Consider the following 13,960-nt stretch of genomic DNA (forward strand, 5'->3'; position numbering starts at 1 on the left):
AAAATAGGTTTCAATCTTCATCATAATCATTTATTCGATGTTGTGTTAAGAACGCAACATCTAGCATCGCTTCTGGGTCTAATAGATCTTTTACATTTAGGTATTTGAAACTTTCTTCATATGCATATCTTAAGCTATTGTCATCTAACATCATTTTTGAAGAGGCTAAAGCAGCTATGCAGTTCTTCATTCGAGCAATTGCTTTTCTTTCATGCTTGCTCACTTCCTGCAAAAAAATAAAATCATACTTAAACCTTGTTATTGATTTAATAGTATAGTAACAGGACTTTTCACTGCAATTAAGATGAGTGCAATATATTTTGTGAAAGGAAATAGTTTTTATACATTCCATACAGATGAAGTGAGTAATTTATATAATGTGATTTGAAATAAGGTTCAAGTAGGTACGAATTCACAGAATTGTCTTGAAATAAATATAAAAGTAGCTGATGCAGAATTGTGTATTGAGAATGCCTTATACACATTTGTCGTGTTACGGCAATATAAAAATGATCTACATCTAGACAATGTACAATTTGCTTAGGGGAAGCAGTATTGAGGCAGAGGGTGAGATCACCTCCAAAAAATAGTAAAATAAAAATTTCAACATCATATGAATAAAATTAATATTTCACACAAATCTGGGTTTAATGATAAAGGTAGGTTAATATTTGAAACATTTACTGTTACCGGTGAACTTGTATCAGCATTAACATTTCTAACTTCATTGGTAAGCTCCCTGGGGATGGGACTGATCCAAATAAAGCCATTGTTGCCTATGATCATTGATATACCGAAGGAAAAAACATGAAAGTGGTTCTTTCTTCTTCTGATCAATGATGGGAAAACTTTTACCATAACACCTTGTTGTAACTGTAACAAATTTTTGATTTTAAACATTTTAAAATTATTATTTTGTTAAACATTTTTTAAATAGCAGAGTACTAATTTTTTCAATTTAAAATATGACTACTCTGCAGAATCCTTATTATTTTAAGAAAGAAGTTTACCCATGCTCATACTCTCAATAATAGACATAATCATTGCCATCTTTGGATTTTTGTCCTGGGTTAAGTCTTGAGGAAAGGTAATGTAGAACTAATGCAACCTTAAAACTTACGGCAGTTTTGATAAAAACCTAAAGTTGGCTGTATTGATTACTATTATATTGTCTTCAACATTTTAAAGATGTTTTATGTAAATTAATTAAATGTGAAGAACTAAATAAATGGGACTTTCCTAAGCTTTTTAAGTTTAAAATTTTATTTTATATGGAAAGCAGCAATAGAATAATTGTTAAAAACATGATTACAGATAATATAACACATTTTAGGAACTAGTGTGACTATGTGGAATAATATAGAGATATATAAATTTACCTTGCCATACTTTAAACTTCTTGTATGTAAGGATAAAGAACCATCCGAGTATATACTTTGAACTTCTGCACTTATTAGATCTCCTTCTTTTAGAAGCTGTCGCATCATTTGTTCATCCTCCGCTGACCTTCTTCTCTTTAAAAGAATATATAATAGGATATTAGGATAGAAAGTATCTAATGTATACATATTATTACATTCTAATAAATATATTAATTTCTTACCAATTCACCGCCAGGCAGGTTCACAGATGACAATTGAAGTACTGAATCTAACCGGGAGTTAGTTTCCACTTTCCATCTTTTCTGTTGCACTTCAATGACACGGCCGACTACTACATCCCCAATTTCACCAACATATCTGCTTTTCAGGGGATGTATGCATATAAGTTTATTAACTTTTTGCATAACACCGGCCACTGAGGATTTTATGTTGTTATCTTCTAAGTAGGTGCCATGGCCTCTGAAATAGAAATAATACATCATAATTCACATTTTGAATCAAATCTTAATAATACTAGCAATAAATACAAGTATATAGGAACAAGCTGAATTTTTACAACCTTAACTATACATAGATACACTTCAAATGTAAACATGTATTGAGGTTATATTTCTTAGTCATAACAACTAAAAAGTTTTAAGTTATAATTTCACTGCATAGCAATTTAAATGGGAGAAACTAATAGATAAATTACGTTAACTACCGCATAAAATCTCCAAGACCACATATCACTTCTCCGGGTGTGAAAAATCGGGGTATTTCATTATTCGATGCAACGCTAGGATTAACTCTTTCAGATGCTAGTTTAATAGAAACATGGCCAGACATTTTATATTCTCAATGAAGAAGGATAAAAATAAAGTAACAGAAAAATTAAAACTCCAATGAAACTTAATGTTTTTAAACAAAAAGTAAGTTCTTAATTTTTAACAAAGACCAAAGAAAATAGAGGATATTTCCTTTTTTTTTTTTTTTGGAGTTTATGATCTTGGATATTTCTTGATTCTTCACAAAAACAGATATACCATAGATTCGTAACAAAAAAAGGCGGCGATTACAAATATTTACAACCCTTCTTTTACGTATATATATACCTGTTTAATTAGATTTCTTGAAAGTTTTATCATCTAGTACATAGCATAATCTCTTTGTGCACCGTAGCATTCATTAATCTAGTACTAAATTCTAGGCTGTTATTTAGTGTGTAGTAGCTGTGTCAGGTCTATAACATTAAAGTTTTATGTGAAACCTTTTTTTATATATTCGTGAAACCGATTTTTATGACCTTAGACCTTCAATATCTTAACCGCGTCTTAAGATTTATATATACACGAAAGCACTTGCGACTTTTGAGGCAACATTTAGAACAACAAAACAAAGGTTTATACCAATTTACAACTTTATCGTTCACTCCGAGGTGAAACCCCTAATATTACTGACGACTGGGCTATTAGGTACATACGTACATGTTCATTTGCACAAACTTGGTATCGTAACTAGGTACTAGTTACGATGCCTGTGAGTGTGGCGAGAGCTTTTCTGACCTGAATCATGTTTTCTTTTCTTGTCCTAAATATGACCATTCTTCCTTATTTGCTTCTTTAGTATCTCTCTCTGTTCCCCTTCCTACCAATATTTCTTTACTTCTTCGAGATTTAAATCCCCTTGTATATAGTATTATAAGTATATTTATTGTAAATAATAACATTAAACTATAATTTTGATTAATTTTTCCCCTTATGTAACTATTCTAATTTTGTTGTAAATTTAATGCGTTTTCAATCATCTATGTTATGTCGCGATTAGTTTCCTTCGTTTTTTATTATTTATAAACTGTACATAATTAAAACAGCGAATTATAAAAGTCTTATACTTGACGCTGGCTAATGCACAAACAGTGCTAGAGGCCAGAGCCATAAAGGAAGAAAAAAAAAAGTTTAAAATTTATCTGTCATCTGTAGGAAGTATTTTTCGAATGATATATTAATGAATTATTATTAATATTCCCAAAATTAATTATTATGAGTTTAGTGATTCCTTAAATCCTTTCAAAGGCGATTCATTAATGATTTATTATTATAATTCAATCTTGTGATGAATGTATCGTTCGTGTTCGTAGTACATTTCGCAATTTGCATTGAAAGTTGCTTATAATAAATTAGGTTTTAAAATAATTAGTAAAACATATTTAAGTAAAGTAGTTCGTTATAGTTCTTATAATGTCTGCCATAAATGCAGCTCCTATCACAGCAACTGACAGTTTGTCGCAGGCTTTAAAGGCTAATATAATACCCAACCAGGAGTATTTATTGCAGGTAATTTATGATAGTTAACTTTTGTAATTGTGTTAAGTTTTCTATTGCATTAGTATTAACTTACTGTAGGATTAAAAAATTAAGAAATAATAATATATATATACATAATGTATATGTGTCATTTGATCTCTTTTACTTCTATTGTTTACAATTAAAAAAATATGAATTATAGGGTTCAGTTCTTGATTCAGCTGTTGAAGTGTTACTCCATCGATTAAGAGGTCTTTGTGATAATGTTGATGCTGGACCAGAAACATTTGATGATCAAGAAGTTTGTTTTAGTTTGAGAGACCCAAATCAACAGGTAAATAATATAATGTTTTTGATTGCATGATTAAGATTAATTAAAGATTTAAATTTAAATTAAAGGACAGTTTTGGATAATTATGCACAGAAAAGCTATATAAGTTGTTCTGAAAATTAATCTATATCTATGTTAGATCTGTGATTGGAAACAGTAAGTTATAATTTTAAAAACTGATGAATGAAAATTTTACTATAAATATTCACAATGTAAGAAAATGTATCAACATTTTCAGTGGTTTACAAATTACTATCTCACTAAGTAGGAGATTCCATATACAAGAGTTTCAATAATGTACATCAATAGTATAGTAGATTCAGTAGACTTCATAACTCACTACATCATACAATATGTCCACAGCCACCCAATTAACATGAATTCTATTATGTTATTTAATTATTTAATACTCTACAAAGCCAGTTTAAACTCTGAATCGCTAAATTGGATTGGTAACTATATTTTTCCATTCCATTCCATTTCCATTATATTTATCAATAATTTACAACAATGTAAATTTGGCATTGAGTCTGAAACTAAAGGAAAACAATCTATAAATACTTAATTTCTTATATTTCAGGCTGTTCCTCTTATGTTGAGAGTAAGAAAGGCGTTGGATGCAAGAGATATGCCTTATCAACTACGATACATTGGTCAACCAGATTTAGGAGACAAAAATAGACCTACAGTTGTAAGATCTAGCTTAGATATTGCCTGCAGTGGAATGCTTATAGAGTTTCTAAATGAACTTGGCTGTAGAATTGAATTTGAATATAGTGTTAAAGGTAGATTTATATATTTATATCTATAATTGTTAAATTTTTTTCTTAACAACAAATGTTCATATCAAACAAACCTTATAATTTTTGCATAATATTTTTTTAAATTACCACTTTGTATCTGTTCCGTAACACCCAAAAAATATTGTCAAGGTGCCGAGTTCAGTACCCTGTAAAAAAAATATATAAATTGGAAGTGGCACATCATGATAAACAAAAGAGATGTGAAATAGTTTCCTCCATTGGGATGAGTTCAGAACAAAAATATATTTCAATTTAAATAAGAACTTTTTTCTATGCAATTCCAGGTTACATGTTTAGAAAGGGAAGAATGAAAATCACAGTTGCTAAAGTATTCAAGATTTCACAAAGCTCAATGCCACCAGAGCCAATATCTCAGAGTTATTTAGTTGAATTGTCTGTAAGTACTACAAATTATGTAACATTACATATCTGTTTTTGGGGCTTCAAAATTAAAAAAAAGCATTTTGTAATATTATTACAAAATGTGCATTTATGACTAATTGCTATTTTTGCCAAGAACCCAATCTCTATGACTATGATACCAATGGCAATATTGATTCATTATTATTTGAAATTACGTAAATGAGCCTTTTACTTTCTATGTAGAAAAATATACCTGAATGTTTCAGACTTGCTTGTAAGATGATTCAGTTACAGTACTGCTGTAAATTGTAATGAATATTACATATTTGCGCTTATTTTTTATTGTTTATTGTCAGCCAAGGAATAGCAATCTTGAAGCAAACGCTTTTAGAAATTTTAGGCATAGACAATCTGTAGAGGGTACTTAAACGTTGCTTAGGCTTTGCTTACAAGTTTAGTGCAATCTCAGGATTCAAATTTTATGTTCTTCTGGGCTAAGTATTGACTAAGTGCATGATAAAGCAAATCCTCAGGATTCTTTTCCTGTTTATTTTGATCACTTGTTAGAATTTTATTCTTTATGAATTTCAACCTAATGATAGAAAGCAATTTTATTCTTAGGTCTTGGCACCTCAAGGTCAAGATGCTATTGGAGAAGACATGCGCGCATTTGCAGATCAACTGCGACCATTAGTACAACTAGATAAGATTGATTATAAGAGATTAGGTCACATGACTGTAACATAATATAAAAAAAATATAGATTGTATGACACAATACAAATACGTTTTATTTAACTCTATTAAAATCTGGTTTTACAATTACGAATTGCGTTTTAACTCATAAATCAAAAGAACATGCAAATTGTGAGAAATAAATAATTCTTGATTCTAAAAGTTTATTGGGCACACTTTCACTAGAAACAATCTTATAGATTCGAATCTTTAAATTATGCGTAATATTTTTAAATGTTATTACAAATGCATATTTAAAAAAAAATACGGATGATTCATCGTGAATGTATTACATTATTAACTCAATATTCGAAATTCGGTGAAATTATAAATATAATAAAGTTGAAAACACCACCATTTAAAACGTCACCATCAAAATATATTTATTTCAAAATGATTAGTGTTTTCCTTATCCACTAGGGGCGCTGTGTGATTCTGTATACCCGTCACCGTAAAATTGTAAACACCGTTACAAATAGACGGTTTCACTTCGATAGATAACAATCTACCGAAAAATAATACGTTAAATTTTAAGCAGTACGTTGAGGTTCACAATCTTTCGACAGTTCATAATCTCGCGAGATAGATTACAATCTAACGGTGTTTACAATTTTACGATGACATACCAATATTTACATTATTTAATCACTTTTCGACCGGCCGCGGCGTGACACACTAAGGCTAAACTATTTGTATGGGAATGACATTGGTACACGCTTTGTCACGTAAATACCAAAGCCCAATCCGTTCGAATCGTCTTCATAAATCATAAGTCAATATTTAATAATAAATTAATATTCAAATCCTTTTAAGAAGTTTTATACTTATCAAATGCTAAATTAACACACAAAACACCATGTTACAAATAAAACTATGTGATTTAGAATACTTTTTATTCATACAAAATCTGGATTCTTTTTCGTATTTATTATAGCATACTGGTCCTCTTCATAGTCCATATCTTCTCGTTTTATTCCATGAACGTAAGCAAAGTTACCAAAGAACAAGCAATTTTCATATTTCAATGGAATAAATTCTGAAAATGGAATATTAATAATTTAACCTATGCATTCACAGGTCTAAAGATGTACCTGCATATGTACTATGTTCTTGGTCATATTATGGTAGTGTTCGAAGTACGCATGAACATTTCTCGCCTAAAATAATTTAAATCACGAAAGCATTCCCTATCGAGTAGCGCCAAACTGTTGCACCAGATCAGAATTAAGTTGACTGGATGGTACTTGGAGGCGGCTATTTTTTGACGTGATAACGTCTTTAAAATCGTTTTAGTCGGGTGACATGTTCAGAAACTTGTGTCACACCAAAACCTCACGAGCGCTATCGCAGGTATAACGAGAGAGAGACGGACCGATCTCCCGTCTCATCTCGAGCGCTGCCAGTCATTCCGTGAATGTATGAAGAAAAATGTATATCATAGTCGAATAAGTAAACTTGTCATTTTACACCCGAAATTTATCATCAAAAGTGTGAATAAAACGATAGATGTAATTTAAAATTTGAAAAAATTGTTATCTTCATTAATTCCTTACTTCCCAAAAACTTATATCACCAATAAGACGTTATCACGTAAACATCTCGATCGTAAACCTACTTTACAAACAACCAATATTTTTTTTTAGTGCTTAGATCTTTAATATCGTTAACATTTCTATACTGGCTGTAAAATGTATGTAAAAAGATTACGATTGCTAGCAATTACGAAAATCTAACTCAAGGTTCAATGAATTTACCGCCATTACATACCCGCTATTTCCATGAGCGCCATCTAGTATGTAAATTAAAAATACGTCTTTTTTATGGCAAGTTTTAACTTCATGAAATACAACTTTTTTAGTTTTTTAAGTTGAAATTAGTTATTAAAATTCATCTGAGAACGAATTCTTTGGTTTAATTTTTTATATATTTTGACCTTAACTATTTTTTACTCACATCTGCATAAATTAGAACAAAAATACAATTTATTTAATTAATACAGTTATTTACTTACCGCTACCGTGAATGCAGTTGTACAAATCCATAACACAGTGATTGTCAAAAATATATGTGGTATTTGCATCGAAGTTAAAGGCACAAATCTTTTGAAAATATGTAGGACAGATTCCGCATCTATAAACAGATGGTTTATGAAAACACGTTTGGAAAATGTTCTTCAAATCAAAACCATAAACAAATCGGTCACGTTCACAAGCTACACACAACTATAAAAGTGATATCGAATAAATCTAAGCTCATCATTTTGCCAAGTGTTCAGAGTTTAGGCTTCAATCGAAAACGCCTTTATCTAACGCCCAATAAATGTAATTACCTAGATGATTTTACATCGGTGATTGATGCTTCTATTTACACATTTTTGGTAATAATCGGGGCGTTACTTAAATCTTAGGGAAATAAGAGAAGATAATACTCTGCTACTAGCTGACAAGCTTTGAATAATAATAAGTCTAATTAGTCTTTTGATGACCCGTTTGACCCTCATTCGTTGTGCATTCGAACCATACCAATGAATTTTTCCTTCTATGTGCCCAATTAACACTTGCCCGTACGGTGAGGTAAATAATCGGGAGGAAGTTTTACATCCAAAATGGACGTGTTATAGACCGATGGTGTTAAATCCTTGCCTGCACATAAAGAAATATTATCAATGAAACAATCCATAAATAGGTGTAACGCCACTGAATAAATGAACAATACTTATATCTGTTACCTAATATTAGTAGTTTAAGGCCTTCCCCTATTTGGAGAGTTTTACTTTTTAATAATTCACCTGTGTCCATCCGGCGCAGGGTTCTGTTTATACTCAATGCCTGTATTGTCATCGTAGCTGGCGCATAAACATGTACCTAAACCAAGAACATAATATTTTTAAAATCATTTATTTGCTTATAAATTTGTTATGTGTCAATCATGAATTATAAAATTTGCATGATTTTCACACTTGCGGCGAAAGAATCATGACAGTTATTCTTGAATGCAACAACTTTATTTGAGATAAAAGAATGAAAATAAAGACCTCGAATGAAAATTTAGATCATTTATAGAATATCATAAGTGGCCGTTATAACTTTAACAAACATGTTTCCAAAATGAAACGATACTGGAGAAAGTTTCTGTGGGGGGTAGTAGCAACCTTGTTAAGTTTAACCCTACAAAGATTCAGGTTTGTTCGTTTTCTGCCAAGAAAGATCCTTTTGTCATGTCTCCTCATTTGCTCTCCTTAGCATTTCACACAGCCTCAGTATGCTTGGGGTTGGCATATCGAAAGGACTGGCTTCCAAAAGCTGGGTGCTTTGGGTAGGACTAAGCAATATTTCACTGAGGTTCCACGTATGCATCTCTACAAGTTGGTCAGATCTCTGGGCCGGTGATCCCAAATACCAGCTTCTTCCATATGACCAAATTCAGCGAAGGGCTTGTCATATTGTCAATCTCCAACGAATTACTGCTCGGCTTGATTCTCTCTCTACGCAGAGACATTGCGTCTCTTTGCGTTTTTTACAAAGTTTATTACGGAGAGTGTTCGGAAGAATTGTTTGGGTTGATCTCTCCTGCCTCTATTCAACACCGTACGAGCCGAACGACCTCTAAATTTCACCAGCATCATCTTGATGGTTGGAGGTCTTCCACTGTCCGTTTCACAGGGTATTTTCTTTTGCGAACTAGCGAACTGTGGGATCGACTCCCGGTTTGGCTCTTCCTTGAGAGAAACGATCTCCAACTTTTCAAAGTTAGATTGTAATCCTCCCTCAAAGGCCGGGAACGCACCCACTAAAAATGGGTGTCCATTGTCTACGATGACTGCCCTTTTTGGGCGTCATGTAGGCTCGTTTGCCCCCTATTATAAATTTAAAACAATATTTTAATTTTGACTTTATCTTTAAAAACATTTGGTTAGTAATGTTGTCAGTTCGGCTCATTATTTAGCAAAAAATTAAATTATCACATACGGAAACACAGCAGCAACATCTTCCATGCAATCCATGTCCTGGAGAACATTATTATTAAATCTTATCAAGGAATTAAAAAACTTATCGCTTTGTTGAACGTGTAATTCTAATAAAAACTGAAATTTTACTTATTACTTTTCCATCGTTAATTTAATTCGCGTGTAAGTAAAGATAGAGCCAGATTGTATTATTTTATATAACTTGGCAGCTATTTGCTCAAGAAAATCTATCATTTTAGTACACTAGAGGCCAAGCCTAGAGAAGTACTTAGATCGTAAAAGGAAGGCGCAGGCGCATATAAACGCGAGTAAGAACGTGGCACGCATCGCAATGCATGAGTCATGATCCAACTTATGGCTGTATATTTTTTTCCAAATATGCGGCAGACTTCTTTATCGAAACGGGAATCAAATAGTTTATGGTTATACATAAGTCTGTGAACAGGCTAGCTAACAAAAGGCGTAAATTGTCATTGTATTTTTATTCCATAGAAATACATCAGTTTTCAACTATTATTTGATAGATTTGATTAGGCTAGACATGGCGATATACGATAATGATTTTTCTTTCATTCATAAGGATTCATTTTTTTTTTAATCTTAAAAGATTTACCAAAAAGATCTCGAAACAGATATATTATGAGACACATCTATGTACAGCATACGTACCTACCGTATCTTTTATTGAGATAAATTGAGAGCACCTCAAAATCTTAATACATATATATAAAATACGCGTCACGTTGTTTGTCCGCTATGGACTCTTAAACTGCTTAACCGATTTCAATCAAATTTGCGGGTCCGGTAGTATTTTATATAAACGCTATTCGGTATAGTTTGGCACTACTTAGAGTAATAACTTTAAGGGTTTCTCCGTAAATTAAACAGACAAGATTGTTTAAAGGCAATTAGATCAGCACACTGTACCAACAAAGATATAGTTATTCGTTTGCTAGAAATCAAACATTGGCTCCCCCCTCTTGCACAAGTGTAAAACCATGGGCCATGTGAGCTAACTATGTAATAGGTTAAGGGAGGCAGCCAATTCGTATGTACGTTACCTAGCCACAAAATGACGAATAACTGAATTGACTATTGAATTATTTTTGAATTACCGAATCGTAAATATATACACCCATTCAATAGCGGCAAATATTCGGTCATCGGTTCGGTAGATTTTTTTTATAAGAAGCGCAAAGGAATATCAGAAGAGTCCTTTTTATAAATTCGCAGAGTTTTGGTATTTTAAATTACCTCAGCGTTAAATGTCACCTTCCAATTTAATAGTGGTGTACATTTCAAAAGTGACACGAATATTTTGAGCCAAGTTTCGGCGCGTCAAGGCGAACAGGTAGCGGAGCGCCACGAAGTCTGGTTGAGTCGCGGCGCCCACGACTTAACTGCTTTCTACATAATAATAATACATGGCCGCGTCCGGTCCTCATAGCCGTTATTTTATCTCTGGTTTCTAGCTTAAAATGTAAAGAAAACACGAAAGTACAGAACAAAATTCAAGGTATCATATTGTAAAGAGCTTCTTGGGTAAATGTGTAAAGAGCAAATAGTTCCGGTTTTAAATTAAAAAACAGATCCGTTGATAAAAATTTGGTATATTTTTTTATTAAACATCATTGTATAAGCAAGCGAAAAGAAGTTTTATAACAGTATACCATATACCGCAATATAGTTGAGTCTTATTCAATCAATTATTAAGGTTTGTCGTAGCATTTACTGTGTTATATTTTAAATATCACTTGTACTCTTCTGTGCATTAAAATTAACAATCGATATTTTCAAAAGAGAATGTTCCTGGTTTTATTACGTTTCGAATGTACTATTGTTTAAAATAACACCTCATCCCGAGTTTATTACTATTTTTGTAATAGAATTGCAAATATTTATTACACATTATGCTTTCATATGTTGAGTACACTGAAGCAATATTGTAGATAGGTATATAATTCAAGGTAAGCAGGGCCGCGCCGCCCATGTGTGCGAAGTGTGCGGTGCACACAGGCGCTAAGACAATAAGGGCGCCGCAACCGAAATTATTTATACTACACTACAATATTTTTACGTACGTTGTAGGTATCATTTTACGCTTTGGGTTTTAGTTTACATTAATTACTCTAAGATTAGCGAATCAAAAGAAAGGCCGCTGCGCCGTGAGTTTTTTGAGTGTGTTTATGTCTTATGATTTCAATAATATGCCGACATACCTTGATAAATCCAAAATGAACTAATTTCATTGTCAAATTAATAAATATTTTTCAATAATACTGGATTGTACTCCTGACGTTTTATACGAAGAGCAAATTAGTATGATAATAAGATTTGTCAACTTTAACATGGAAACTAGAAAGTTGGAAATAAGAGAGCATTTCCTAGCTTTCTGTCCAATCATAGATACAACTGGCGCTGGAGTAACGTCATATAATAGAATAACTAAACGAAATTAATTTGGACATAAACAACCAGGCTATGATAATGGCTCAAATATCCGCGGTAAGAATATTGCTGGATCTAAATCTCCGCGCTTTTTATGTACCGTGCGCTAGCCATAGTTTAAATTTAATAGTAAACGACGCTGCCGACGCTGCCGACCTCATACGAGAACTGGGTTTTTTTTAATATTGTGCAAGAGTTATATAAATATTTTTGTCCTCTACTAAAAGATGGGATTTATTACAAAGATATGTCATAAATCTGACCTTAAATACGGTTAGATATAACATCATAAAAAAACTATGTAACAATTTAATTCGCGTTTTATTTTTCACGGCAATTGGCAAGCGGACGTTTTACCTATTTAAGAAAATATTATTTAAGTAAGTATATTAAACTAAAGAAAATTTTACTTTCGGTCAAAATTAAAAAATAATAAAAAATACATTGAAACTTGAAGATTCGTAAAAAATAGGCCGAAAAATATAAATAGTTCCCTCAAAGGCCTGCAACACACCCGCTAAAAATGTCTATGGGCTGCGATGACTGCCATCAATGTCCGTCCCTCAGGCTCGTTTGCCCCCTATAAAAAAAAGGAGGCGCTTCATGGGTTTCGCACACAGGCGCTGCCGGGGGTCGGCGCGGCCCTGAAGGTAAGTGGAAGAAACCAACGCATATCTATATTGTAGAGTGTAGTGTATTTTAATATCACATTTGCGTTACATATTTCTTATAATCACACATTTTGATTATGGTTTAACAATTATTAAGATAAATAAACATACATCATTTAAAATCAAAAGAAAAAAAAACAGTATCGCTACAACCTTTTATGGTCTGGTCCTCAAATTACTGTATAATATGTTTCGTGATCATTTTATTTTTGTAAACAGACAAGTAGGTAATCACCCTGACTTCTAGACCTTCGTTACTAAACTTTAAATGTGTCCTTTACAAATACTGGTCTGGAGTTTACATAGTGTGAACAAACTCCATGTAAACTCCAGTACCAGTACTTATTTAACGTGAAACTAGCTTAAGCGGCGAAATTACTCGACTGGTTTGGTGGCTACTGTAATAGTAGGTCAAAAATTCGGTCCATATAACGACTACTCCCTATAACGCCGGAAGATACGCATTCCCTTTAGTGAGGCTAGGCTAGGCTTTACAATATTTGATTTCACTCCGAATTTAAAAATGACTGGCATTGACAGCTATGAAATAGAATTTTAAGTCACTTATCTTGTAACAACGGTAACATGGTTTCAAAAAGTGTAAACGTACTTTATATGATACTTGATTACAAAAGCCAGTACTTAGGTTTCCCATTTAAATACGCCTTCGAGCCACCTACACTATGTTTTGCTTGTTCTAGGCCTTTTCTGGCCACTGAATGGTTGACAGTACCGGCAAGCGACTATTAATTAACTTTGACAAGGATACTCAGTCATAAAACTATTTCTTAACTTTAATTATTGGCAAGTGATCAACGTGGTATATAATATATATATATGTCACCGTAAAATTGTAAAAACCGTTAGATTGTAATCTATCTCGCGAGATTGTAAACTGTCGAAAGATTGTGAACCTCAACGAACTGCTTACAAATTAACGTATATATTCTGTAGTTATATGAAATTGTTGGGAAGT

General features: G+C 32.4%; 2 protein-coding genes and 1 long non-coding RNA gene across 5 annotated transcripts; 1 reads left to right on the plus strand and 2 right to left on the minus strand.

Annotated features, from left to right (window-relative positions):
• Positions 1-8: 8 nt before the first annotated feature.
• LOC125055820 (exosome complex component RRP4) lies at positions 9-2,337 on the minus strand. 3 transcript variants are annotated; one of them, XM_047658443.1, is made up of 5 exons: positions 2,086-2,337; positions 1,604-1,841; positions 1,380-1,514; positions 685-873; positions 9-226 (listed from the first exon to the last, which is right to left on the minus strand). In XM_047658443.1, exons 1-5 carry the CDS (start codon positions 2,208-2,210, stop codon positions 11-13), a joined length of 903 nt encoding a protein of 300 aa, XP_047514399.1. In that variant the 5' UTR covers positions 2,211-2,337; the 3' UTR covers positions 9-10. The 3 variants fall into 3 exon arrangements, with proteins under 3 accessions (XP_047514399.1, XP_047514400.1, XP_047514401.1); XM_047658444.1 differs by having other exon boundaries at positions 691-873; positions 2,086-2,336; XM_047658445.1 differs by having other exon boundaries at positions 2,077-2,194.
• Positions 2,338-3,327: 990 nt separating this feature from the next.
• LOC125056217 (mediator of RNA polymerase II transcription subunit 18) lies at positions 3,328-5,943 on the plus strand. Its single transcript, XM_047659233.1, has 5 exons — positions 3,328-3,697; positions 3,870-4,001; positions 4,579-4,783; positions 5,086-5,198; positions 5,786-5,943. Exons 1-5 carry the CDS (start codon positions 3,602-3,604, stop codon positions 5,909-5,911), a joined length of 672 nt encoding a protein of 223 aa, XP_047515189.1. The 5' UTR covers positions 3,328-3,601; the 3' UTR covers positions 5,912-5,943.
• A 2,018-nt stretch (positions 5,944-7,961) lies between these two features.
• Positions 7,962-10,177, minus strand: LOC125056106. Its single transcript, XR_007118005.1, has 3 exons — positions 9,867-10,177; positions 8,687-8,762; positions 7,962-8,028 (listed from the first exon to the last, which is right to left on the minus strand). It is a non-coding gene; the product is annotated as an uncharacterized LOC125056106 (long non-coding RNA).
• Between the last annotated feature and the right edge of the window lie 3,783 nt (positions 10,178-13,960).

The sequence above is a fragment of the Pieris napi genome, chromosome 14 (assembly GCF_905475465.1).
Source record: "Pieris napi chromosome 14, ilPieNapi1.2, whole genome shotgun sequence".
Lineage (NCBI taxonomy): Eukaryota > Metazoa > Arthropoda > Insecta > Lepidoptera > Pieridae > Pieris > Pieris napi.